Source organism: Mustela lutreola, chromosome 9, assembly GCF_030435805.1.
Source record: "Mustela lutreola isolate mMusLut2 chromosome 9, mMusLut2.pri, whole genome shotgun sequence".
Classification (NCBI taxonomy): domain Eukaryota; kingdom Metazoa; phylum Chordata; class Mammalia; order Carnivora; family Mustelidae; genus Mustela; species Mustela lutreola.
The window spans coordinates 93077231-93103976 of record NC_081298.1 but is presented as its reverse complement, the minus strand read 5'-3'; the positions used below and the strand labels follow the sequence as shown (position 1 = coordinate 93103976).

The window sequence follows — 26746 nt, the reverse complement described above, 5'->3', positions numbered from 1 at the left end:
GACCCAGGGGATGGGGTGGGCTCCTTCAAGAGGGGTCCTAAGTCTCTCCCATGAGACGCACTGGGGGTACCAGCACCGTGGGGCCTGCTTCAGTCTTTCAGAGAGGAGCTGGAAGGCCTGATCCAGGAACAGATGAAGAAGGGGAACAACTCCTCCAACATCTGGGCCCTGCGGCAGATCGCGGACTTCATGGCCAGCACCTCCCACGCAGTCTTCCCAACATCTTCCATGAGTACGTGGGGAGCTGGGGAGCTGCCAGGAGCAGAGGTGGAGGAAGTGAGGTGGGGAAGAGAGGGTTGGTTGCCAGGCTACGGAGTGAGTGGTGCAGCTGAGTTAGTCGACCTGGAGGAGCAGCCAAAGAGGCACCTGGCTCTGCTTCTGATGCTGCTAGCTTTAAAGACCCACAGGGGAATTATTCCTGGTGCCCAGAAGTAGAAGGGGGATGCCGTCTTACGGGAAAACCTCTTTCTGCTTCTGTTGGGGGAGGGGACAGGATGACATGGTGTCACCATTCTGAGAGGCAGGGCAGCCTCTCTATGTGACTCTTCCTTCTCCCTTCACAAGTGGGTTAAAAAGAAGGGAGGAGCTTTGTAACTCCAAGTTTCTCACATGGCCTCTGCTTGAGGACCCAGGAGTGGAGAGTGCAAATTCTACTCCCTGTTATTCTAGCTGTGGATACAGAACTGAAGGACAATCTCGTGTGCTAGCAGCAGCCCCTGATGCAAGCTGCTCTTTCCTCAACCTCTTGGAGCCACTCCCTTGCAGATGGAGTGGTAGGGGTGGGAGGAGGCTGTTGAAGCCAGTATCTTGGTGCCCACAGGACAGGCCAACCTGACTCCATAGACAAGGACGCAGGCAGCCAGGGCTGGACATGAAACCCTCTTCCTGGGTTCTCAAGTTCTGCCTACAACCTTGAAGAAACAAACATCAAAAAACACTTTCCTGGGGCGCCTGGGTGGCTCAGTGGGTTAAGCCTCTGCCTTCGGGTCAGGTCATGATCTCAAGGTCCTGGGATCAAGCCCCATGTCCGGCTCTCTGCTCCCCAGCAAGGAGCCTGCTTCCCCCTTTTTCTCTGCCTGCCTCTCTGCCTATTGTGAACTTTCTCTCTCTCTCTCTCTTTCTCTCTGTGTGTGAAATAAATAAATAAAATCTTTAAAAAAAACCCCACTTTCCCTCAACAACATAAATACAGGATTATGATGAAAAATTCGGAAAATAATCAAGAAGGGGAAATTAAAATCAATGGCCTGTGTTCTTATAACTACAAACTGACTATTTTCAGTATTTTGGTGTATATCCTTCCAGCCTTTCTCTCTTAACATATATAAATTAGGAAAACAAAAATGGAATAGTATTATACATGCAAATTTGATAGCTTTAACATATCTTGACTAATTTTTCATGTAATAAAACTTGAGTCTGTAATATTACATTTGGTGAGAGTACGCTATTCTGTGGTATGACTGAATATGCCATAGATTATTTTTACACTATTTCCCATTTTTAGACTTTTAAGTTGTTTACAACTTTTTGCTCTTATGAACAACAGTGCCAAAAACAAAAAAAAAACAAAAAAACACAAAAAAATGCCATAAATCCTTTCCTTTATTCTATGACCATTTTCTAAAGACAAATGACTGGAAGTAGAATGGCTGTATTAAAGTATTTGCGTGTTTTAAAGACGTTAACGCATAATGCCACATTACCCTGGAGAAAGATGGAACCAATTTACATTCCCACCAGCAATGCAGTGTAACGCCCGTTTCCCCCCCTTGATCTGTAGTATGTTTTATACCATCCGTTTCGTCCTTCTGATTTGATAGGTGATAAATAGTCCTTTATCTGTGTTTAATGTGCATTTATTTGATCACTAGGATGTTGGATATATTTTCATATACATGCTGGGATGATTTTCTTTTTGTAGTAAATTGCCTGTCACAACAAATCCTTGCCAATTTTCCTACCCGCGTATTCTTTTCTTACGAATTTCCAAATCTTTATAAATGGGGACTATTTCCCTATTATCTGCTAGATATATTGCAGTTTTTTCCCAGTTTCTCCTTTGCCTGTTTTGTTCGTGATGTTTTTGTCTTATAGAACTCTTTAATTTCCATGCAGCCGAATCCATTGTTACTTTCCTTTGTGTGTTCTTATTTTGATAGCACACTCAGAAACACCTTCCCCATGTTTTATCATCCCATGGGACAAATACCCTTAATTATTTTTAAAAATAACTTAAAAATTATTCTATCAAGTCTCCCCTGCCCCTACCCCATACTCAAAAATTCCCTATGGGATTATATTAAATAAATAGATTAGTTTGGTGGAGAATTTATAAATTTACAATTTCATATATTTGAATATAAGCTTCATGGGGGAAAAGATATTTGTATGTTTTGTTCACTGCTGTATCCTAGAATAGCATCTTGGACTTAGAAAAGTAGCTGGCACAGAGTAGGTATTTTTAAAACATTTGCACAAATGAATTTTAAGTCTGTTCAGAAACGATGTATGTCTTCTCTTTATTTGCTTTTTTTTAGTGTCTATTAAAGAAGGTAGTAGTTCTTTTCTTATAGTCCCTACTAATTTCTTGTGAAGTTTGTTCTGGAAATTTTATGTAACTTTGTTATTTTAAATGATTTTTTTCTCCATTCAGTTTTCTTTCTGGTTATAGCTGTCATCCAGGGAAAGTAGCTTCTTATAGAACTCTTAAATTCTAATAACTTCTCAGTTAATTCTCTTGGGTTTTGTATATATGAAAATCACATAACCTGCAAATAGTGATAATTTTGAATCCTTCATTCCAACATTTACCCTTCGGTTTCGTTTTCCAGTTTTCTCACTGCATCCATTAGAACCCTCAGAACAATGCTTAGTAATAGATTAGAGAGTAATCATCCTTGTCTTGCTTCTGACTTTATTTTTTTTTTTTTAAAGATTTATTTATTTATTTATTTGACAGAGAGAGAAATCACAAGTAGGTGGAGAGTCAGGCAGAGAGAGAGAGAGAAGCAGGCTCCCGCTGAGCAAAGAGCCCGATGCGGGGCTCGATCCCTGGACACTGAGATCATGACCTGAGCTGAAGGCAGCGGCTTAATCCACTGAGCCACCCAGGCGCCCTTGCTTCTGACTTTAATAGAAATCCTTTATCACAAGAGTTTGAGTTCATTATTGTGTTGAGGAAGTATCTTTTTATTCTAGTTCAATATGGGTTCTCAGAAACGGATGTTGAATTCTTATAAAATGCATTTGGGCATTTATTGATTTCTCTTTCTTTGAACTATTGATGTGATGAATTATGTTAATAGATTTCTGAACATTGAACTCTTTTTTCTTTCCTGAAATCAGTTATTCCTGCTCTTGATGCACTCTTTTGAAAATACGCTTCTAGATTTGATTTACTAGACTTTTATTCAGGATTTGCATATTCATACATGAGATTGGTCAGAAATTTACTTTTTGGGCAGTCTTCATTTAATATTGGTTTTAAGGCTAAAATTTCATAAGATAAATCAAAGTGATCCCCATCCTTCTCTTTGTCCTGATGGAATTGAAATAAGATAGGAAGTCTCTCTTCCTAGGAAGTTTATTACTCACTTATAAAGCCATCCATATCTGGAACATTTTTTATAACATTATTTTTCACAGTTTCATCAGGTTTCTAAAAAATTCATTTTGCTCTATCTTGAGTAAATTTTGATCATATGTTTTAAATAAAAATTCCATTTCATGGAGATTTTCAGAATTATTAAAGTGACTTACGATATTATTTCTATCATTTAAACTTTCTGCTGTGAATGAGATGACATCCCATTTTTATTCCTGGTGTTGTGTATTCCCACTTTCTTTTATGGCCAATCCAGATGTTGGTTTATTCATAGATCTTCTCACATAAGCCAATTCTTGGATTTCTGTAATAGCTCTACTAATTTTCTAGTTTCCCAATTCATTGATCTTATTTTTCTATTCATGAATTCTTTTCCATAACTTTTCTTTGGTTTATTTTGTTATTTTTATGTTTTCTAAAGCATAATAAATGGATGCTTTATTTTCATATTTAATTCAATAACAAAGACATTTCAGGCTATGAATTTTTTTCCTCTGAGTCCCATGCATTTTGATATAGTATTTCCTTTATTGTTAATTTCTAGATAGTTTTCAGTTGCTGTTTTGATTTTATTTTTAATCTTAAAATTCTAAGATTTTATTTTTATTCTATTTTTATCTGGAAGTGTGTTTTCTCATTTCCAAGTGGTTGAATTTGCATTGTTTTAAGGGTTTGTTGATAATGTGTAGTTTGATTGCATTGTGTTTAGAAAATGGGGCCTATGTCTATGTTGGAGATTTATTGAGATTTTCTCTGTGGCCTAATAATATCATTTTTTAATGATATGTAGGTATAGACTCTATCTCCACGGCATAGTACTTAATCTGTATCTTCATTTTTTTATTTTGTAAAAAAAGAGTGTCATGTTGTCTTTCGCTGTATATTTAATTAATGTTCATTTCTCTTCATATTACTGGTAGCTTTTGCTTTATATCTTGACGAAATGTTATTCAAAGTGTAAATGTTCTTTATAGCTATAGCTTCATGATGGGTTATATGTTTAATTCATGTAAAATGACCTCCACAGTGACCCTCCCAATCATGGCCCCTGCTGCCTGGCTTTGTCTAGGGAGCGTGTGCTTTTGCTCTGCCCCCTTTTTTGCTGCCAAGGATGAATATTTCAAAAGAATATGGCTTTCCCTGATTTCTACTTTGATAATATTATGACCTCTGTTTTATTATTATTTTTTCTTTATATGCAACCTCTATTTATTTTCTTCTTTTTTCTCTGCTACAACAGAGAAATCTGAAACAGCAGGGGTTTTTTGTTCCTTTGTAGGCAACCAACATTTTTTGGGGTAGATGTTTGTGCATTTTCCTCCCTTATCCTTGTATTTCAGAAAAGTGCCAGGAAGCATATAACTGTAGGCTTTTTCTCTTTATGGACTTTCCCCTGTGGAATGTAGTGAATCCTTATAATTTATTTACACAGGTCTGTTTTTGAGTTCAGAAATTTTTTCTATTATGTGAATGCTGATTATTTGTATGCTGGCTCTCTGGTCTTGGTCTCCCAGAGGTATTCTGTTCTTTCTCATCGTTTTCATGTCTCTGTCTTTTACTTTTTCTTTTGAAAGAGAAATAGAGCTGACTGGCATTCCCTCTGCCTCGCCGACCAGCACCCATCAGGAAGAAAGCCGAATACCTAGAAATCTGATTAGGGCATTTCCAGCATATCCAAGTCAGGGAACATGGAGAGGGGAAGTTCCAAGAGTCACGAGTTCAAGCGCAGATAGGCTATTTTTTGTCCAGCTCCATTTGCTTTAGAATTTTGTGGTTGTTTTGTGTTTTTATTTTGGTTTCTTTTTTTACAATCACATATCCTTCAGTCTTAGCTTCCCTGGGGTCAGTTAGGGACTTTTCATCTCTTTCTGTGTTTCCTTGGGTCCCCTGAGTAAATTGACATGGTTAGATCTGAGTCATAAACCTGGCATTCAGTCATCTTAACTTTTGTGAGGCTGGTGAGAATAAGCATTCTTTTTCTTGAAACCCTGAGAGCAGAGGCTCTGAGACACTTGTGGAGCCTTCTGGTCTCTTCCGCTCTGGGTCTGTGGGTGGGGTAATCCTTACAGCAAAGCTCCACAGTGTTGGGGAGGGGGACACTGATACAGGACGCAAAGGATGGAATGGCGTGTTTTTAGACCTAGTCTGGCCTCCTGGCCATCTCTGGGATTCCATAGTTAATTTGTAAGAGAAGGACTTACAGAAGTCTGGGTCTGAAGACCCTGCCAACAATAGCTCCCTCTGCCTGGCTTTGTCTGAGGGGCTTATACTATGGACATGCCTTCCTTCTTGCTGTTAGGGATGAGGTAAAGAGGTAATTGCTTGTCTCGGGAATGTGCAGAGCACAGAAAGGGATCCCAGACTGGTCAAATCCAATGAGAAATTATTGAATTTGGAATTTTGCCATTCTTTTTGCCAGTTCAGCTGAGCCTTTGGACCTCTTCTTCCTCTGTCAGCTTTGGTTCCTGGACACATGCCCTGGAGGTATCCCTCCTCTGGTGGGCACAGGCTTTTGGGTGCATATTCCTGACATGGGTGTTTTGAGGTCTGCTCTGCTTGCCTTACATAGCCCCAACAGTACCTGGTCACCCTTCACCTTTGCAGACCATCTTATCATTTTGACTAATGGCAAACCTGATGCAGGACAGAGATCACAGTGTGTAGTAACGAGTTTATTGAGGTGACGGAAGCTTCTAAAGGGCCTTTAATCCATTAAAGTTTTTAGTGGGATGCTGGGAGAGGCAGTGTGAGGAGACATCATTTTAAGCCAAAACCTTTTCCTATTGATTCTTTTATTGGTTTCTAGACACCGACTAATTGGAAGTCTTGGGGCTCAGCCAGATGCCCTCTTATGCCTTCCAGAGGCACACAGGGTATGGTCATCATTTTTAATGGGACGGACTGGGCACCACTTCTTAGACTCCTTACAGACCCTGTAGATAAGACCATCCAGCCCTCTAGGCCCATTTCCAACTCCCTTCCATATCTCCCATTCCCACAAAGAACCATAAATAACCAAGGGACTGCACATCCAGAGGGGAGCAGATATGGCCCACATGAAGCCTGAAACCCTTCAGCTAGCCACAGTGACTTTTGGAAGTTTATGACTTGTCAGAAGAAGTTGACGAATTTACTTCCTGGCTGACTCAGCTTTATGATTTGCCCTGTTTCCAAAGCAGAAGAAAAGTTATATTACATGGTATAGTTTAAAGCAATAGCACGTCTGATGATTAGCATCTCCTTCATCAAAACTAGCGATGAAATATACCTATATTTCCACTCAGAAACTTATTCTTGCTTTTGTTCAATGTCCATCTTTAGGATTTATTGTGAGCTTGGCATCCCGAGACATCTTCATTCTGTGGTTTGAATCTTGCCATGATTTTTGACCAAAAGCAATGCCATGAATAAGCAGAAGTCTTCCTTGGGCACAACTATCCATTCTGTGGATTTTCTCCCCCTGGATGAGGGTCAAAGAGTATTTAATTCCCTGCCAATGGAAGTCTCTTGTGCAGGTGTAGTGCCAGTGAGAATGTAGAGGGGACTAGGGCGAAGAAGGAAGGGGGGCAGACAGCAGCCCTGACCCTGAAAGCTGTGCTGTCCCCACCCTGTTTCTCTGCAGACTTTTCCATGATGACACCCATCAATGACCTCCACACAGCTGACTACTTGAACCTGGCTAAGCGTGAGCGGAGCATGCGGTGCAAGATCAGCAGCGTTTATCGTCTCCTAGACCTCTACGGCTGGGCCCAGCTGAGCGACACCTACGTCACGGTGAGCAGAGTGTCTTGGGGTGGGGTGGGTGCTGTGTGTGGCCCTGACAAAATCCCAAGGGGGAGCTCCTGCCTGTAGGCACGGCCATGCACTGAGCCCTTCCAACGCTTCTAACCACTGTGGTCACCTGAAATAGACAAGCTTCCCATGGCCACTTCCCTGGAGCAGGAGCTAGGAAATCCTGGATCCTATTTCCAGGGCTACCCTTGATCATTGGAGATTCCTCTTATAGGTCCATTGCTCCAGTTCTAAATAAAGGCCAGATCCTTTTCATCTCTCAGGTGCTGGGGAGAGATAAGGGTTCTTGGGAGTTTTAGGTGCAGTGGATTCAGGGGAAGAAGGAATTCATGCAGAGGGTCCTTAGAAATGACCCCACTGTCTCCTTGCCACTGAGAACATGTCTTCCTTTCAGCTGAGAGTCAACAAGGAGCAGGATCACTTCCTGATTAGCCCCAAGGGAGTTTCTTGCAGTGAAGTCACTGCATCCAGTCTGGTAAGTATAGTCTAGCCTCTCGCTGCCCATTGCTTCTTGAAATGACAATAACCTACAGTGACAGGTCATCTACAGACTAGCCATTGCTGTCCTGTCCCTCATGGAGCTTGTGGTCTGGTCAGGGTAGAGAAGACACACAGCCCCAAAGCAGGATTCCCAGAGCACAATGCAACCATGAGACCAGATATGGACGCGGGCAGCCAGTGCAATAGGAGGGAGGAGGGGGAGGAGATGGGCCTGCGGTCCTCTGTGCCTGAGATTGGCCCCCAAAGCCTGGGAATGGGGAGGCCTTCCTAGTTTGGGGAATATATTAAAACAACAGCTACCACTTTGTCTCAAAGCAGTGCAAGACTGGCTTAGTGCTGTACCATTAGCAATAGCTTCCAGGACCCCTTTTGGTTCTCTTGCTCCTTTTAGGTATAGTAGGAATAAACTTCTTAGAAGTTGGTCTTAATCAGCAAAGATTCCTGGGTGGGAAGAGGAAGACAGTAGAAAGGACTGTCTTACAAGCAGAAGAGGCCCAAGGGATCTTACATGTGTGGGCTGCAGCTGCTGTGCTGTTCGCCTGAGGGCAGAGGGTGCCACCTCAGGGCCTCTGCCAGGCTTGAGACAGTGGAGTCCAGGTATGCAATTAAAAGAGTCATCTGACAAAGTGACAGAATATCTAGGCAGGGTAGGACCTTGAGGGCTGCCAAAACCCCTTTACAGGCAGGAGAGGACGCTGGTGCCCAGGGAGGTAAGTGACTTGCACAGGGCCACCTAAGGAGGTCATGGCCAAGCCAAATTAGGGTCAAGGAAGTATAGGCTCTGCCTTAAAGGCATTTGTGACTAATTGGAGAGGCAGGCAAGACAATGATTAAACTCAGTGAAGAAGGCTCCCATACAGCAGGAAAGATGGAGAGCCCAGAAAAGGTGCAAGGGGCAAGGGAGAAACATCTGGGTTGACCCGATGGTGAAGGAGCTAAGTCCCCAGGAGCCTACAGGAGAAGCAGATTTAGACCAGGGCTGTAGGGAGAGACTGGGCAGAGAGAACCGTGTCCTCAGCAGGAGGAGGACGGTGTGCACAAAGCCAGGCACATGCCACATCCTGGTGCACTTGGGAGGACAGTGAGAGGCTGCGTCTGGCTCACGTATTCAGAGTCTGGAAGTGAGGCTGAGAGGGGCATGGGGACCAGATGATACGTAGCCCTAAGAGCATTGTTACGGTGCTTTGGCTTTGCTCTGCTGGACATGCAGAGCCACTGAAGCACTGTAAGCAGGTGAGTCACACACACACACACACACACACACACACACACACACAAATGTGTGACTGCTAGCCATGACACATACTAGCTCCTTGGCTTCAAGAGCAGGTTATAAGACCAGTGACTAGTTTCTACCTGTCCTTTAAGATCTAGCTTTTGGGTGATTGGTAAATGGGTGTTTATCATACTATTATCTTTACTTTTGTGTATGATGCTTAAAAATTCAAAATAAAGAACAAAAAATCCCCAAAAGTTTCAGTTTAGGTGTTACTCTCTGGGAATGTTTCTTCTTCTGCTCCTAGAGAAGTCTGTGATTCACTCTTTTCTAGCATCTCTACCCAAAGTGTGTTCTGTGGACCAGCAGCATGGGTATCACTTAGGAACTTGTCAGAATTGCAGACTCCGGGGTCGCATTCTTGGCCTGTTGAATCAGAATGTGAAAGTTTTTTTTTTTTTAATTTAAATTTTAGTTAGTTAAAATACAGTGCAATATTGGTTTCAGGAGGAGAATTCAGTGATCCATCACTTACATACAACACCCAGTGCTTGTCACAACAAGTGCCTTTCTAATTCCCATCACCCATCTAGCCCTTCCCACACCCACATCCTTCCATTAACCCGCAGTTTATACTCTATTGTTAAGAATCCCTCACTCCTTTTTTCCCCTTCCCATATTTCATCTGTTTTCTTTCTTAAATTCCACATGTGAGTGAGATCCTATGGTATTTGTCTTTCTCTGACTGTCTTGTTTCATTTAGCATAATACACTCTAGCTCCATCCATGTCATTGCAACTGGCAAGATTCATTCTTTTTGATGGCTGAGTAATATTCCACTGTGTGTGTGTGTGTGTGTGTGTGTGTATGTGTGTGTGTGTGTGTGTGTACACATCTGGTGGTGGTTCTGGCTGGCCCCCGACATAGTAAGGCAGTGGTGTTCACACACACACACACACAGACACGTGCGTGCACACACACACACACACACACTCTCTCTCTCCTCGCATCTTTATCTATTCATCAGTCAATGGACATTTGCGCTGTCTCCATAGTTTGGCTATCATGCCCCTTCAAATCTGTATTTTTGTATCCTTTGGGTAAATGTCTAGTAGTGCAATTGCTAGATCGTAGGTTAGTTCTAGTTTTAACTTTCGGAGGAAACTCCGTACTGTTCTCCAGGGTGACCACCCCAGTTTGCAGAGAATCTGCATTTTGACTGGATCTCCAGGTGATTATTACACCCAGTCAAGTTTGAGAAACTCCACTCTAGCGTTTTCCCTGCTGAATTATACTCAGCCAACTCTCCTGTTAGCCTGCTCCTCAGTCCTGGAGGCAGTGGGTATGGCCTACCTCCTGGGAGAGTCCTGAGTGCACCCGCCCTGTCTGCCCCCTGCCCTGTCCCCACCCTGTGCCTCTGAGTTTCTCTTCCCTGTCCAGATCAAGGTGAACATCCTGGGAGAGGTGGTGGAGAAGGGCAGCAGCTGCTTCCCCGTGGATACCACGGGCTTCTGTCTGCACTCGGCGATCTACGCAGCCAGACCGGATGTGCGCTGTGTCATCCATCTGCACACACCAGCCACTGCCGCCGTGAGTGTCCGCTCCCAGGCCAGCATTTCTGTCCCCAAGGCTGGCAGCAGGCCCATGCTGCCCGCTTCTCTGAGGGGCTCCCTGACGAAAGACTTAAGCCTCCCCAAGCTAGTGTCAATCTCCTTATTTAAAACAGTTCTGGAAAGTTTTCCTGGAACTCAGGACAAGGTAAGGATGGGAAACATCCAGTGTGGTCACCCTAATCCTCCCCACTTTTCTAAGCACGGAAGTCTTCATCTGGGGACATGAGGCAAAGATATGCAGTGTTTGTTCTACTGTGCCCCCCTCCCCCCACTACATACACTCACAAATCCCACTTACCCAAGTGACAGAACCTCTTATGTTTCCACTCAGTCCAGTCCCTCCAGACTGAGGGCTGGCACTGCCCCAACCCCCACCCCCAGCCCAGGCTCTGGTGAGGAGAGAGCTTGATAAAACATAAGATGGTGGGAACCTGAACTTGTCCACTTTTCATAGCCCAGGTTAGGCTGCAAGCTGAGGACAGGAGCAAGGAAAACTCAGAGAGAATAGAAGGAATACCTTCAAGGATCAGGTTGTCCCCTCAGAGGCTCTGGTAATTTTTCCATGTGTACCTAAAGCACTGTAATGTCACTTAGAAAGGCAAGAACCAAGCAGGTCTGGGTGTCCTCTCAACCTTCAATCCCTCTTACTGACTTCCAGGCCTTACTCCTGCACAAGCAGAGTGGACTCCTCATTGGCCCAGGGTTCTTCTGCGAAGCACACCAGTTACGGGCACTCAGATTTTCCAGAATTTGGGCCAAGACTGAGTGACATGTTTGTGCTGAGTATCCATTTCTGCAGAGCCCTGGCTTACTCATGGGGCAGAATAAGGGCACAAAAGCCAGAGGCTCTCCTAAACCTCTCCATGTTCCTTGCTTTTAATAAAAGGCAGGGTATGGAGCATGGATTTTAACCCGATTCCCTGGCACTCTTGTTGCCCTGTCACTAGTCAAAGGGGGCCTCTCAATGGGCCTCCCTCTTTCCGCACTGACCTCAAGGCTGAGGATTTCCACCAGCTCACCCCAGAGGCCCCTAGACCCTGCTTCACTCCAGCCTGGTGCTAGGTAGCCCCACTATCCCCAACCTCTTCCCAGAGTCCTAAGACAAGAGAAAAGCAGGAGGGTAGCTTTCTCAAAGGCATTTTTGGTAGCAATTTTAGAGAGAGAGATATTGATGTAGCTTTCCATCAAAATGGTGATGGAAAGATATCAGAGGAAGCAGACAGAAAGCCAGAGTCCAGCCAGGTGCAGCAGAGTCAAAGGGCAGTGCCTTTCTTGAGGGCTGGCTCCCAAGCCCACTAGTCCCCAGAGGAGAGCCTGGCTGTGCCCCTCTGAGGAAAGGGCGGAGATGGGATGGGGGAGCTGCAGGTGCTGACACTTCCATTGTCTCACTAAAGGTGTCGGCTATGAAGTGCGGCCTCCTGCCTGTCTCCCACAACGCCCTGCTAGTGGGGGACATGGCCTATTATGACTTCAATGGTGGGATGGAGCAGGAAGCGGATCGAATCAGCCTGCAGAAGTGCCTTGGACCCACCTGCAAGGTTTGCTCAGCTGTTGCGGGAAGACACTCGGGTGGGCTTGCCCAAAGCCTACATCATGACTGACACGTGTTCAGCGGACGATGTGTAGAAGTTGCATGTAAACAAAAAAGTGAAATGAAATTCTTTATCCAATTATCCCGAGATTTTGGCACGCATTCCACAAGCATTCACGTATCTTTAGCAAACTAAGAACATAAAATGATTTTCCTTTTTTCCCTTAGTAATATCAAGTAAACACCTTTGCATATTATTAAATATTTTCTAAATCATTGTTTTAAGATTTTATATATTTATTTGACAGACAGAGATCACAAGCAGGCAGAGGGAGAGGAGGAAGCAGGCTCGCTGCTGAGCAGAGACCCCAATGCAGGGCTCAATCCCAGCACCCTGGGATCATGACCTGAGCCGAAGGCAGAGGCTTTAACCCACTGAGCCACCCAGGTGCCCCTAAATCACTATTTAAAATCATTAGATTATATCTCATCATATAAATGGCTGTGTCACCATTTACCTTAACAGTCCTCTGTGATTGGACATTGGAAGGTTCCTTGATATAAACAACACAGGATGAAAACCCTCTTAGCTGAATCTCTGTAAGTGCTTGAGATCATTTCCTTGGGATACATTCCTAGGGATACACATTTTAGAACTCTTACTTCCTATAGGCACATTGCCCTCTCCTCCCCCAGAGTCTAGTTATAAGAGGGCTGTTATAAGAATGCTGCTTCCCTGCAGTCTCCCCAAACTTGAGTATTACCACTCTTTTTTTCTTTTTAAAAGATTTTATTTATTTATTTGACAGACAGAGATCACATGAAGACAGAGAGGCAGGCAGGTGGGGGGGGGGGTGAGGAGCAGGCTCCCTGCTGAGCATAGAGCCCGATGTGGGACTCGATCCCAGGACCCTGAGATCATGACCTGAGCCGAAGGCAGAAGCTTAACCCACTGAGCCACCCAGGCACCCCACCACTTTTTTTTTCTTTTGCTAACTTGATAGAGAAAAACAGAATCTCGTATTGTTTGGCTTAAATCTAAAGACTTATTTCTTCACAGCACATCATTAGGGGTAGGCAGCTTCGTATGGGAATTTCCTAAGCTGAGCTTAGGTTGAAGGACACTTGACTCTGTCCTCGAAAGGCACTCACTGCCTGAGTCATTTCCAGTATGGGAGCCTCCGCCTTCCCATCTCTGACACAGAGGAGAAACCCCGCCACTCTCTCCCACATTCCCTAAAGCCTCATTAGTAGTGCCCGGAGAGGGAGGAGATGTTCACATCTGCGAAATGCTATAAGAATTTCAGAGATGGGGCATTTGCTATCTGCAAAATCTTTTTAGGCCAGAGTCCTCATCTCTTTCCATGTCTCTGGCACTTGAGAGGAAAAACCTCCAGCTATTTCAGCACGAAATGATGAGATGATTAGGCCAGCAGGCCTCAGCCAGGTCTGCAAGGACACCTCCCGCATGTGGATCTGTGTCCCTGCTGCTGGAAAGGCATCATCTGGATCATCTGGTTTCAGGGAGTTCATGAGGATAAGACCAATCAAGAAAACAGTTTCTGATCTGAATTTTGGGGAGTCCAGCTCTTGGTATAAATTCATTTCTGCTTCTTTCCCTTTTGTCTGCCTGTTCCTGGCAGAGTCACAAACATTGCACCAACAGTGAGAACACCTGGGTTCTAGTTCTGATTCTGCCCCTGATTAGCTGGGAGCCTTTTGATTTCTTTAGGCTTCTGTTTCCTCTTCTGAAAAACCAGAGAGTTGGAGTAGAAGGTCACTATTACCTCCTTCACAGAGATGTAGGATTTTAGAGCTACTGGGGCCTCACTGAGCTCATGGAGAGAAGACTTGAGGTCCAGAGAGCTGACATGACTCACCTGTCTCTGCAGGGCCACCCCGCAGAGAGCCATCCTCTGGGGTTTGATTTCCAAGCCAACTAAGTCACAGGAGCAAGAGCTTGCTTTTGAGGTTAGATCCTTCTATTGGACATGAAGTAATTTCATTCACTTTAACACAGACACCAGTTTTTCAGACTTCGAAGTTCTCCAAGGCCTAAAAATTCAGGTATAGCCCAAAGAAATCCACCAAGCTCTCTAGTCTCTGTTTTAAAAAGCATCTTCTAGGGGCACGTGGGTGGCTCAGTCATTAAGTGGCTGATTTCTGCTCAGTTCATGATCCTGAACTGATCCTGGGATGGAGTCCTCCATTGGGCTCCCTGCTCTGCGGGAAGCCTGCTTCTCCCTCTCCCATTCCCCTTGCTTGTGTTCCCTCTCTCACTGTGTCCCTCTCTGTCAAATAAAAAAAATCTTTAAAAAATAAATTAATAAAATTAAAAGCATCTTCTATTTGTTAGGGACGTTGCTTAGGGTTAGCATCACATGTGGAGTAGCACTGGGGTGTTTGTATGGAAAGAATGAACAAGGAGTTGAGGGCATGCTTTGGGAGTGGATATGGAAACTGACTGGAGTAAATGAAAGATCTCTCCTTCTTCACTAGTTTAAACAGCTTGGAGTTTTAATTGGCCATTTGCTCCTCTGCAGATCCTGGTGCTAAGAAACCATGGAGTGGTTGCTCTAGGTGACACCGTGGAGGAGGCGTTTTATAAGATCTTCCACCTGCAGGCTGCATGTGAGATACAGGTGAGCAAGCTCCCCTGGGGAGGGGGCCCTAGTGTGGCTCTGGCGGAGGCCCCACCGGCCATGATTCAAGGAGTCCTGGGAGCCAGCCATCTAAAAGCCTTGCCCTATTTCTCTGCCTTGGCACCACCTTATCCTTCTAAAGATTCACACTTATAATCAGTTTTGTAACTTTAAAATAGTCATCACTGTTGCCTAACAACCAGTACCCTCCTCTTGGGGGGCAGTGTCTGGAACAGGGAGCTCCCCAGGTTCATCAGTCGGAGCGTAGGAGAAATTGTAATAGGGCATATAACAGTTCTTACCATTAAGTATTACCTGGGGTATAACTGTTACATCTAGCTATGCCAGATAGATACCACGTCATAGGTTGGTCTTTTCTTTCTTTTTGTCTGGAGGGTGTAGTTTGCAAAGACCATGAACATGGTCTGGCCCAGACTGGGGTGAAGTTACACATGGCAACCCTGAACACCAGGGAACCCCCAAGCATAACATCCAGGGAGCCTGTCAGGAGGTTCTCCTAACTAGTCGGGGATGGGGTGGTGGATGGGTGGGGATTGTCAGCAGCCATGGGACCCCTAAAGAAAAGCAATAGGAAAACACAAATCCTATAGTTTTGCCAGATAACAAGGGGGTATTATATAAGCCAAACGCATGCCCCCTTCAGTGTGGCAAGCTGGCAGGGGTGAGTAAGGGGGTCTTGCCAGCTGAAGGCACTCACCATCCTTCCCAACTCTGGAATGTGTCCTCGGGTCAGGGAATTGCTTTCTACAGTCTGTGTTTCCTCAGCTGGATATCGGGGGCCTATGGGGTCCTTGTGAGGTTGGGGCCTTTCAAATAAAGAGAGGTGATGCTGATGGAATTTTTAGGACTCAGTTGACAGAAGGGAAAGCTGAGTGCTCCAGGATGAGTCAGTCCTTTGCAAGGTCCTTGGGTGTCCTGTCTGCCCTCTCCTGGCTGGTCTGGGCAGAGCAGTGCCCCAGGCCGAAGGCCTGCCTTTGTCTTAGGAATTGTAGGACAGGGGAAAGAGTGGGATAATCCCAGAGGCATTGCTAGTAGAGGTTCTGCAATTCCCAAGGAATGAGAATTCTGCAAGTGGCACCTTTCTCAATAGTTTTTAAATGAGTATGTTGAGAGGACAGTTGTTAAGACAATGATGAAGAGGTGTTAGAAGTGAGATGAAACTGCCCCGTCCCCCCAGACAGCAGTGGTCAGAACAGAAGGGAAAACCAGGATCAAAGCAGTTCCTTTCTGAGGCAGCAGCCTCCCTGCCCCAACCGAAGGTGGGCCCTGAACTCTTAACCCTGACTGATGTTAGAACCTGGCAGACTCTTTCTTTCCCCCATATCTGCGCTCTAATGAGTCCCCCCATCTTCCTTCTAAAGAAGAGGTTTCCATGAGAAAATAGTTCTTATAGCTTTGCAAAGACAGCATGGCCTGAAAATGAATGGTGAGAGATGGCCCTGCCTCCCCCCCGCCCCGCCCCCGTGTGTGGTGGGGGGGACACTCTACACTGAGAAATGGCCTCTGTACTGTTTAACCAAAGGCAGGATGGCTGTCTAGCAGCTGCGGAGATGAAAGCACAGAGCTGCCAGGCACTGACCCCGACAGCCCCAGCAGCTTCTCTTGGCCTTGCCTGCTGTCACTTTGTTTTCAGTCAGAACTCATTCCATGGGACCTTGTTAAAGTGCATCAGGCGATGGAAGCAAATAACCCCCAGAAAAGCACCCATGGCTCTTTTCAGCTTCAGGGAGGCTTCTAGAGAGAGAAAGGAAACTGGAGGGTGTAGGAGCAGAACAGGCTAGATTAGACCAGAGGTGTAAGTGGTTTAGGGCATGGGTGACCCCAGGGGCTAGCAGTCTGCAGATGCTGTTGGGATGGCAGCCCCTGGCCAGCTCATTTCTGCTTGAACAGCCCCCACGGACGTTCTGTTTCCGTCGTGGGCCTCCTTTTCTCCCTCAGTGACCTTGACCAACAAGCAAACGTGGCTGTGGTCATTTTAGTCGTTCAAGGCTAAGAGCCTAGTCCGTTCTCCTGGGGACAGTGTTCTCATCTCTCTCCAGCAGTCTGGGGTTCTAGGAAACTGGGTCACCCCAGCTGAGAGAGGCAGCTCCCTGCTCTGCTTATAGAGCAGACTTGCTCAGGCAATTCTTCTCCATCTGCTCCCCATCGCCATGGAAACTGATGGGGGAAGAGGGAGGTGGGAGGAGGCCCAGCTCTTGTAAGGATGTGGGCAGTTCTCTCCTCCGTGAATAACTAGTCCCCTGGGCACATCGTTTCTTTCATAGTAAAACCTCGGCATATATTGATCATAAACACTGACGTGGCACTCTCAGCACCAGGTGTTTTATAATTATCACCCTCCATAATGCTCATAATTTTTTTCATTTTACTATTTTTTTTCATTTTACAGATGAGAAAACAGGCACAGAGAGGGTAAATAGCTGCCCCAGGCCACACAGCAAGTGTCCGTGCCAGGATTCAAACCCAGGCAGCCTGTGTCCAAGTCCATGTTCTTAAACACTACACTGCATTGCCTGGTGGGAGGTGGAGGGGAGATGAGGGTCTGCGGGAAAGATCAGCTGACAGTCAGCACTCCAAGTCAGGATTCCAGGGTCCCAAGCCCTGCCTTGGCCAGATGAGGGTCTGGGATGAACAAGGTAATGGATCTTCCAGCTGGGATTCGCTGCCATTGAGAGTGCATTCCCTCGCACTCAGCCTTTGGAGTACGTGGGACTTCGGCATGAGAAAACATGGCAATGGAGGCCCAAACCGGAATTAGTGAACGAACATAGCAAAAAGGTGGATTTGCACTCTGTAATCTGTATCAACTCACCATAACCCTTCTAACCTTTGGACACAGTGTAGTAGACTGCCTCACTAAGCGTGCAGCTGGCTATCTTCCAGGGATACTGGACAAGGACCCTTAGCTTTGGTAGGAGGATGACATCAGTGACTATTCAAGTCTCCACCTTTGCCAGATAAAAATGCAGCCCAAATGAGTGTTCTTGCTTCCACCTCTTCACAATGTGACAGGGGTCACCTTGCAAAGGTGGCCTGGCTGACCTCTAGGAAGTCTTATAGGAGCCGTTTGTTACACTGGTGGATCTAACACGCTCTGGGGATGTGTGACGGGTCCTCACGGGCTCATAGATGCATGTTGGCCAGCAAGCTCAATTGCACCCTTTCCTTTTCAATAAAAACAGGAACACTGGAAGTTTATATAATCAAATCCTTCTCCTGCAATAAGTAGGCTTACAGGAGATATCAAATATTAATCTGATTGCAGCACAGGACACCTGGCTCCCTGCCGAGAAGACTCGGAAACCACATTCTCTCCCTCTTTCTGGTCTCACCCTGGATGCCAAATCATAACCGATTATATCTGAGTAGACAGAAGGTACCATTAGATGGGTATGGAATTAGAAAATAAGGAGATTAATTAGATTAATAAATATTTTCTAGGATCATTCTAAAATCACCTGCTGTACACACACACAACTCTTGTCCTAATACTCAGCTCATCGCCAGTAGCCACTTGTTATGTCCCCTTGCTGTGGAGCCCAGACAGTGGGGCAAACGCTCCAAGAGCACCAGTGAAGCCTCTTGACCCTCCACAGGGCCTGGCTGTGTATTCCCACCCCTTCAGGTGTCTCCTTCCTCTGGGTTTCCTCAACTGAGCGTACCACTGTGGAAGATGAGCTCTGCCTTTAGCCCAGCTCATTCGAGCCATCAGGCTACTGTCTTGTTTTATTGGCCAAGGAGCCAGCCTATTTCTTTCAAGTGACTTTTTGCTTTAAAAAAAAAAAAAAGCAAAGGGAGATATTTCAAACTCACAGAAATATGCAGAAGAATAATAATACCCACTACCCACCACTCAGATTCAAAAAGTAAAAGCCTTTTTACTTATTACTGACAAGAATTGAAAATTAAAGTCCCCTTTGGAGTTCTTTCTGACCGTACTCCCCACCCTCCCCAGAAATAATCACAAACTGAGGTTGGTCAGTATCCCAGGTAATTTTTCAGCCCTCTGTATTGCTTTATTCCTAAGGTTTAACACTTGTTCTTCCTCATCTTCTATAGTTTCTACAAACTAACATGAGGAAAAAATGGCAAAGACCTCTTTCCCTGAAAGTGGGTTCATGTCCAGTAACTTTGGTGTAGCTTTTCCCCTGGGCAGGAAAAAGCCAAATACAGCTCACATTTCTGGATATATGTCCATGCACACACATACTGAGGTCCTTCTGCTCTTCACTGTAGGTCTCTGCCCTGTCCGGCGCTGGGGGAGTGGACAACCTCATCCTCCTGGAAGAGAAGCACCGACCCCATCAAGTGGGCTCCGTGCAGTGGGCAGGGAGCACCTTCGGGCCCATGCAGAAGAACCGGCTGGGGGAGCACGAGTTTGAGGCCCTCATGAGGATGCTGGACAACCTGGTGGGTCTCCTGCCATTGCCCTTCCCAGCTAGTTGGTTGAGACTCAGTGCCCTGGAACCAGTCAGGGGGGACACAGTACGTGGGCATGAGAACAGCATCAGGGTGAAGTTGTTAAAGCCTCATTGATTGGCAAGTGTCTCAGAATTTGTGGTCATTCTACAAGTAGTTGAGTTTTCTTAAATGATGGCCTTCACTGCCCCTGTTCTGAAGGCTGTCGATGACATCTTATATTGTGGCTCAGTTCACTCTTTAATAGTTAGTTCTGCCTTTGTTATCTCGTGACTTTAATGTAGAAATCACATAATACTCTAATTTCCTTATTCTGATGAGCAGCATTCGAACAACACCCTGTCGTAATGACTGAATGAATCAATCATGTAAGGAGTTAACTGGTATGTGTCTAGGTGGGCTTTAAATGATACAAAATCTTGGGGCACCTGGGTAGCTCACTGGGTTAAAGCCTCTGCCTTCAGCTAGGATCATGGTCCCAGGGTCCTGGAATCCAGCCCCGCATCAGACTCTCTGCTCAGCAGGGAGCCTGCTTCCTCCCTCTCTCTCTCTGTCTGCCTCTCTGCCTACTTGTGATCTGTCTGTCAAATAAATAAATAAAATCTTAAAAAAAAAATAAAGGATACAAAATCTAACATTTTAGTTGATAATATGACATATAGACAGTTGGAGAACAAAAAGAAAGCATGCACGATGAGAAGCTAGTTGCAGGAAGAGATCATAACTTCTTTGATTGCTCAGAGAAGTGAAGATGAAACCTATCCTTGGACCATTTCTATATCTGATTTATGTTCCCTTACTCACTGCTACTACCTTGGACCCTCTTATTGTGTCCAGGTTATTGCAATAGTTAATCTTTTTCTCCTTACCTCCAGTCCCTCCAAACCATCCCTATCTTATTACTAGGCTGACTGTGAGGGTCATAGATTATTTTTCAAATAATGAAAAACACAACCCACCTTGAAGATACAGTTCCCCTTAAGACTCATGTGCCAAGTAACCCATGCCTAAAAGCACCAGTGCCAGACAGTTTCATATGGGAATTCTTTCAAATCTTTAAGAAGACAGACAAACAAAAAGACCCCTTTTTTAAAAGATTGTATTTATTTATTTGAGAGAGAGAGAGAGTGCACAAGCAGGGGGAGCAGCAGGCAGAGGAAGAAGGAGAATCAGGCTCCCCACTGAATAGGAGCCTGAGGTAGGGCTTGATCCCAGGACTCCAGGATCATGACCTGAGCCAAAGGCAGGTATTTAACCAACTGAGGCACCCAGGCACCCAAGATACAGACAATTCTTATGCCATTTAAATTGTTTCAGAGAGTGAAAGTGGGACATGAAACCGTAATAATTATAATACATTCAGACCAATCTTGCTTTGAGTTGATAAAAAGTGCTACATGAAAGCTAGCAGGTAGTATCCTGTATAACATTAGAGTAATAATACATAAAAACCAAGTGAAGGCTCATTCCTAGTATTCAAGGATGGTTTAATATTATAAATCTTTCAAATATATTTCATGATATTAGTGCATCAAATGACCTTTTGGCCATTAATAAATATCAAAAATCATTTGATAAAAAGGTAGTATCACTTTATACAAATAATAGCTGTTAAGAGAGGAGAAGACTTATTTGACATGATTAAAATGATATTTTTCTCAAAACAAGAGTCAATATCCTGGTAAAACACTAGAAGAATTTCCATTAAATTTTTAAATAAAACAAGTGATTCTTGCTGTCCAAACTTTTATTACTGTTCTGGAGTAACACTGGAACTCAATCTAAAGTGGTGAGGTATAAAAACAAAACAGATGCTGAAAAGGAAACAAAATCACTATTCAGTTTAGATAGTATGGTTACATGTCTATAAAATGTCAAAGAGTCAACGAAGAAAAAATATTAGAAATAATGAGTACCTTTTAAAGTAGTCAGTTATGGGGACGCCTGGGTGGCTCAGTTGGTTAAGCGGCTGCCTTCGGCTCGGATTGTGATCCCAGCATCCTGGGATAGAGTCCCACATTGGGCTCCTTGCTCGGCAGGGAGCCTGCTTCTCACTCTGCCTCTACTGCCACTCTGCCTGCCTGTGCTCTCTCTCTCTCTCTCTGGCAAATAAATAAAATCTTTAAAAAAAAATTTAAAAAAATGTTTTAAGTAGTCAGTTATGAAGATATATTTAGAAGTTAGTAGCTTTTTTTGCATCTCAACATATAATATATTTGAAAATATAGTAATGGGAGAAAATAGCCCATTTGCAAATGTAAAAAGAACATAAAACATGAAGCAGAACTGATTTAAAGAAAACCGTAATTCTTTACCAATAGGCATCAAGAGAACACCTGAATTTAATAAAGAGCCACAATTTCCTGTTGGTTAGAAAATTCCATAGGGTTAAAGGTTGCCTTTCCAAACTCCATGTAATTCCTTTAGTGAGAGGGGAGCACAGAGGACTTAGAAAAAATGTTTTTCTAAGTTTACTTCAGAATGGGAAGGAAATCCTATAGAAAGAAAAGCAATTAGGGAAACTTGTCCCATCACAAGGTAAATCATGAAAAACTTCAACAACTAAACAGAAGAGCAGAGGGGCACCAGGGCAGAATGAACAGGAGAATCAGTGGGACAGCTTAGAGAGAATCCAGAAATAGTTCCAAAATGGATGAGAATTTAACACGGGCAAGAAGGCATCTTATAAAGCAGTGGGAGAAAGATTGCTGGCCCTTTGGGAAATAAATAAGGTGGATCATTCCTTTCAACAAGATGAATTCCTGATTTATCAAAAATTTGAGCATAAAAAGTAAATTCATATAGGTATTAAAAAGAAGATTTATATTTTTGATGCTCTTGTGTTGGGAAAGAACTTGTCAGGTATGGTGAGAAAGTGTGAAATCATGATGGCAAATATTAACAGATATGATTATATTTAAATGGAAAATGTACATTTTTATAAATTATCCCTCCCATCATAAACAAAGCTAAAAGACAAACTATGGAGGAAAATACTGCAACATCTGTGACAGTCAAAAAATTAATACCCTTAATGTAGGAGGAGGTATTATGAATCAATGTGAAAACAATAAATATCTCAACAGAAAAACGAACCAAGAACACAAGCAATTTACAAAGGAAGACATTCAAGTGGCCATTGAAAATATCTAGTTTTACTATTAATCAAAAAAGAATTTAAAAAATTGGAGGATTTTACTTTTAACACTTCTGATTGCCAAAGATTTTTTTTTAGATTTTTTAAAATATTTATTTATTTGACACAGAGAGAGATCACAAGTAGGTAGAGAGGCAGGCAGAGAGACAGGAAGGGAAGCAGGCTCCCTGCTGAACAGAGAGCCAATGTGGGGCTCCATCCCAGGACCCTGGGACCACAACCCGAGCTGAAGGCAGAGGCCTTAACCCACTGAGCCACCCAGGCGCCCCCAAAGATTTTTTTTTTTAACCTCAGCAATATTCAGCAGGTGGGAGGGAGATGAGAGCTGGGAACTCCAGCCCAACTGGTAGAAGTATAAATTGGCTCAACATGTTGGGAAGATGTTAAATACATTAAAACTTTTAATATATATCCCTTGGCCCGATAATTTTTATTCTAGGAATTCAAGAAGAGAATAATTTAAAGAACGAAAGAAAATACATTTGCCTAAAGAAAAATGTATAAAGATATTTTTATGATATTTATATTATATGATAAATTTATAATATTATTTATGATATTTTAAAAATGACAAAGTGTCAGTGCTATCAATTACTTTTTACTAAATCATAAAAAAATAAAGGTTTCTATGTATTATAGGTTCAATAATGTGGAAAATATGTCAGTCATATCAATAAACTAAAAAAGCAGCTTGTAAAGTTGCTTATGCAGTATGGTCCCATTTTTATACAGTTATATATATATTCTGTAGTTATATATATGCTAACACACATGCATATATATATATATTACAGAGATGACCAGAAAGATTTTTAGTGGTTATCTCTGGGGATGAGATTTTTTTTTTAATAGAACCCACTTTTTTCTTGTGTTTTTCCACATTGCCTGATTTTTCTAGATAGATCTGTATTTATAATTGGAAAAATATTTTAATATCTCTTTAATATATTAAAAAAAGAAGAAGAAGATAGCCAAGAAAGAATCATATGAGGAGGTGTCAAGGTGGCTGAATGTTCCCACCGAGCAGGAATCATTTCTATCTCTGTGGGACATGGTCTTGCTTAGGAGACAGGGATGTTCCTGAGTCAGGCTCAGGGTTCCAAGAAGGAAATGGTTTAGAAGGCTTGGAGTCAAGAAAATGAGGTTGACTGTTAGAAAGAGCTGGCAGGCTTTTAAAAATGCTGCAGCCCAGATCGCACCCCTCTCCACCGGAAGTCAGCCACTCTGAGGAGGGCCCAGGATCCCAGTGTGTAGCCAGGGCCCAGGACACCTGGAGTAGATGGAAAATTGGAGCACCGTTAGGGTAAGGAGCCTTGTCTGTCTGGTCTGCAAGTTTCTAGGGATTTCCTCAGCTCTGATCAGAGGGCTTGTTGGGGCGAAGGAAGAGGCTGGGGGGCCAGGAGAAGGGAACAATTCTGAAACACATCAAAGGAGCAGCAAGGCCGACATTGTGTTATGGAGTTTTTGGGTTAAACTGAGTCCTTCAGAAAGAAGGGGGGCGAAATGTGTGTGCGATATGTGCGTGGGGGCCATGTTCCCCACAGTAAGTGGTTCTGTTTCTGTCCTTTTTAGGGTTACAGAACAGGCTACCCATACCGATACCCCATTGTTCAAGAGAAAACCAAACACAAAAGTGAGGTGGAGATCCCAGCCACTGTCACAGCCTTCGTGTTTGAGGAGGACGGCGCCCCGGTGCCCGCCCTGCTGCAGCATGCCCAGAAGCAGCAGAAGGAGAAGACCCGTTGGCTCAACACACCCAACACCTACTTGCGGGTCAATGTGGCCGATGAGGTCCAGAGGAGCATGGGCACCCCCCGGCCCAAGACCACAGTAAGGAGGAGATCAGGGTGGCGGGAGGGCATGTGGCTCCCTCTGTGGGCCAAGCAGCTTTAAAAGGAGAACAGAACAAATATCCCCTGGGCTGGGTTATTCCCTTTAGGGCTTCCTCTTGGGCATCTAGGAGCAGCTGTTCATGCCCATAGAGCCTCTGATCACCAGTTTCTTGCAACTCTGCAGTGAGTTTTGGGGCCGAGGAGCAAATTTCTCCAAGGGGGGATATTTCTCTAGGGGGCTGGACCTCACTCCCAACAGCACAAAACCCAGGAGCAATTGGCTTTTGCTTCTTGCTCCCCCTTTTACAGAGTCCTTCTGGGAAGTTCATGGGCATCCAACATTTGGACTGTCCATCTGGTGCAAACCCAGAAGGTGGGTGGGATATTAATTTCTATTGTCTCCCCCCTCCCCCACCTTCTCTGTCTCTCTGTCTCTTTCTCTCTCTCTGTCTCCCTAACACACACACCAGTACACACACACGTCAACTCTAATTTGCTGTTTCATTAACAGTTAAGTATCTGGAAGCCAAGTAGAATAGCTCTTCATTAGAAAAAAAAAAAATGAAGCCCTACAAATTAAAATCAGTAAGTCAGGGCACCTAGGTGACTCAGTTGGCACTGGACTCTTCAGCTCGAGTCATGATCTCAGTCAGGGTTGTGAGATCGAGCTTTACGTGCTCCGTGTGGAGTCTGTTTGAGATTCTCTCTCTCCCTGTCCCCCTGGTCTCTCTCTCTCTCTCTCCCCCATCTCTCTCTCCCTCTACATAAGTAAATAAAATTGAAAATCAATAAGTCATATGATACTAAAGTTCAAGTGGCTGCCTGTTTGTCACATTGGTTGTCAAGGTTCTGAGCCCCACTCTCCAGCGCTCTTGATGGCTGACTGTTGATCCGGGGGCCTTCTTTGGCAACCAGGTCATTTGTTCCCCATCTCTGTTTTGGGAGACAGACAGACCTGAAGGAGGCCCAAGAAGGGAGAACATCTTTGCATAGGCTTGCTGACCTTCCATGGAGGGCCGGTTGGCCCAGATCTCAGGGGTGGGCCATAGGGGAGGACATGGTGATTTATTCCTTTGCCTTACCCTGGCCTTGTGTGTTCAGTGGATGAAGGCTGATGAGGTGGAGAAATCCAGCAGTGGCATGCCAATACGGATCGAAAACCCAAACCAATTTGTGCCTCTCTATACCGACCCCCAAGAAGTACTGGACATGCGGAACAAGGTAAGACGGGAGCTGCGTCTCTTACCATCTCTTCTCCCTCAAGCAGGGAGCCATCTCAGGTCCCACAAATATGAGCTGATTTTTGGGGATGTACCTTTCTTATCAAAACCCCAGATTCTGCTTAGGGGAAAGAAACAACCATTTATGGGCCCAATTCTAGCACTGTGCTAATTCTATACTTAATGTGGTCCTAAATAACCCTCATGCATAAAGAGGGCTTGTGTGAGACATTAGATACACCTAAAAAACCGGCCCACAAATTGAGTTTTTGTGAATCTTATGCTGTTCTCCTTTTGGCTCATTTTCAAAATTTCAAAATCCTTTATATTTATCTCTCAACCTTTGCTTTACAGTTCACTCACTCACATTTCTCATGTTACTTTAAAAACTTAGGTTGTACTAGAACCCCTCCAAAAGGTCGGGTGCACTCCCAGAGCAGTGATTTACTGTATGGTTCAAGGACCCTCTGCAAGGTTGGTTTAAAATGCACATGTTCGGGTCCATCCTCTTGTTCCTCCCCAAGGAGGGACTCCAATTCAGTAGTTATAGGGTGGCACCAGGACTTTGTGATGGTCACGAAATTTCTCAGGGGCTTCAGTGAAGCGTGAGGATCCCCATCAGGGATCTCCTGTGCCTTGTCTCAGTCTTCATCTCTTACAGTTACCTCCTCAGAGTTCATGAGAATCTGGTATTTTACATAAACTGACCATTTGTCTCTTAGAGGACACACTGTGTTAAGCAATAGGGGAAAGAGACCCCTCACCCCCACCGGAGGACCTTTGTAGACCCTGTCACAGGGCACACGAGACACCAGGATGCCCTCTGAATCCTCCCCTCCCAAACTCCACACGCTGATGCTCAACAGCGAGCTCACTCTCCCCTTCCCTTGCCTCACAGATTCGAGAACAAAACCGACAAGACGTGAAGTCGGCCGGGCCTCAGTCCCAGCTCCTGGCCAGTGTCATCGCTGAGAAGAGTCGAAGCCCGGTACAGCAGAAGCTGCCCCTGTCTGCAGGGGAAATGTGTTTGCCTTCTGGGTCTTCAGTGCTTGGGGCTGGGCAGCAGGACCCCTGAGTCCTCATGCCCATCTTCCCCTGATCTTGGGCGCTGGTGCTCTTGCTACAGGACAGATGCTGTGAGGACCAGGGACAGTGTGTCATTGCCCCCTGTGGGTCCCGGGCAGGGGGACAGCAG

At 44.6% G+C, this 26746-nt stretch overlaps 1 protein-coding gene across 2 annotated transcripts in view; it reads left to right on the top strand.

Annotated features, from left to right (window-relative positions):
• Positions 1-26746, top strand: part of ADD2 (adducin 2) — a 103698-nt gene that overhangs the window by 66335 nt on the left and 10617 nt on the right. For both annotated transcript variants that reach the window (XM_059187989.1, XM_059187990.1), the window contains exons 4-13: positions 94-232; positions 7230-7381; positions 7794-7874; positions 10557-10706; positions 12124-12267; positions 14804-14902; positions 19160-19333; positions 24072-24329; positions 25433-25552; positions 26450-26539. In XM_059187989.1, the coding sequence (XP_059043972.1) occupies positions 94-232; positions 7230-7381; positions 7794-7874; positions 10557-10706; positions 12124-12267; positions 14804-14902; positions 19160-19333; positions 24072-24329; positions 25433-25552; positions 26450-26539 (1407 nt within the window). The remainder of the gene's footprint in view (positions 1-93; positions 233-7229; positions 7382-7793; positions 7875-10556; positions 10707-12123; positions 12268-14803; positions 14903-19159; positions 19334-24071; positions 24330-25432; positions 25553-26449; positions 26540-26746) is intronic.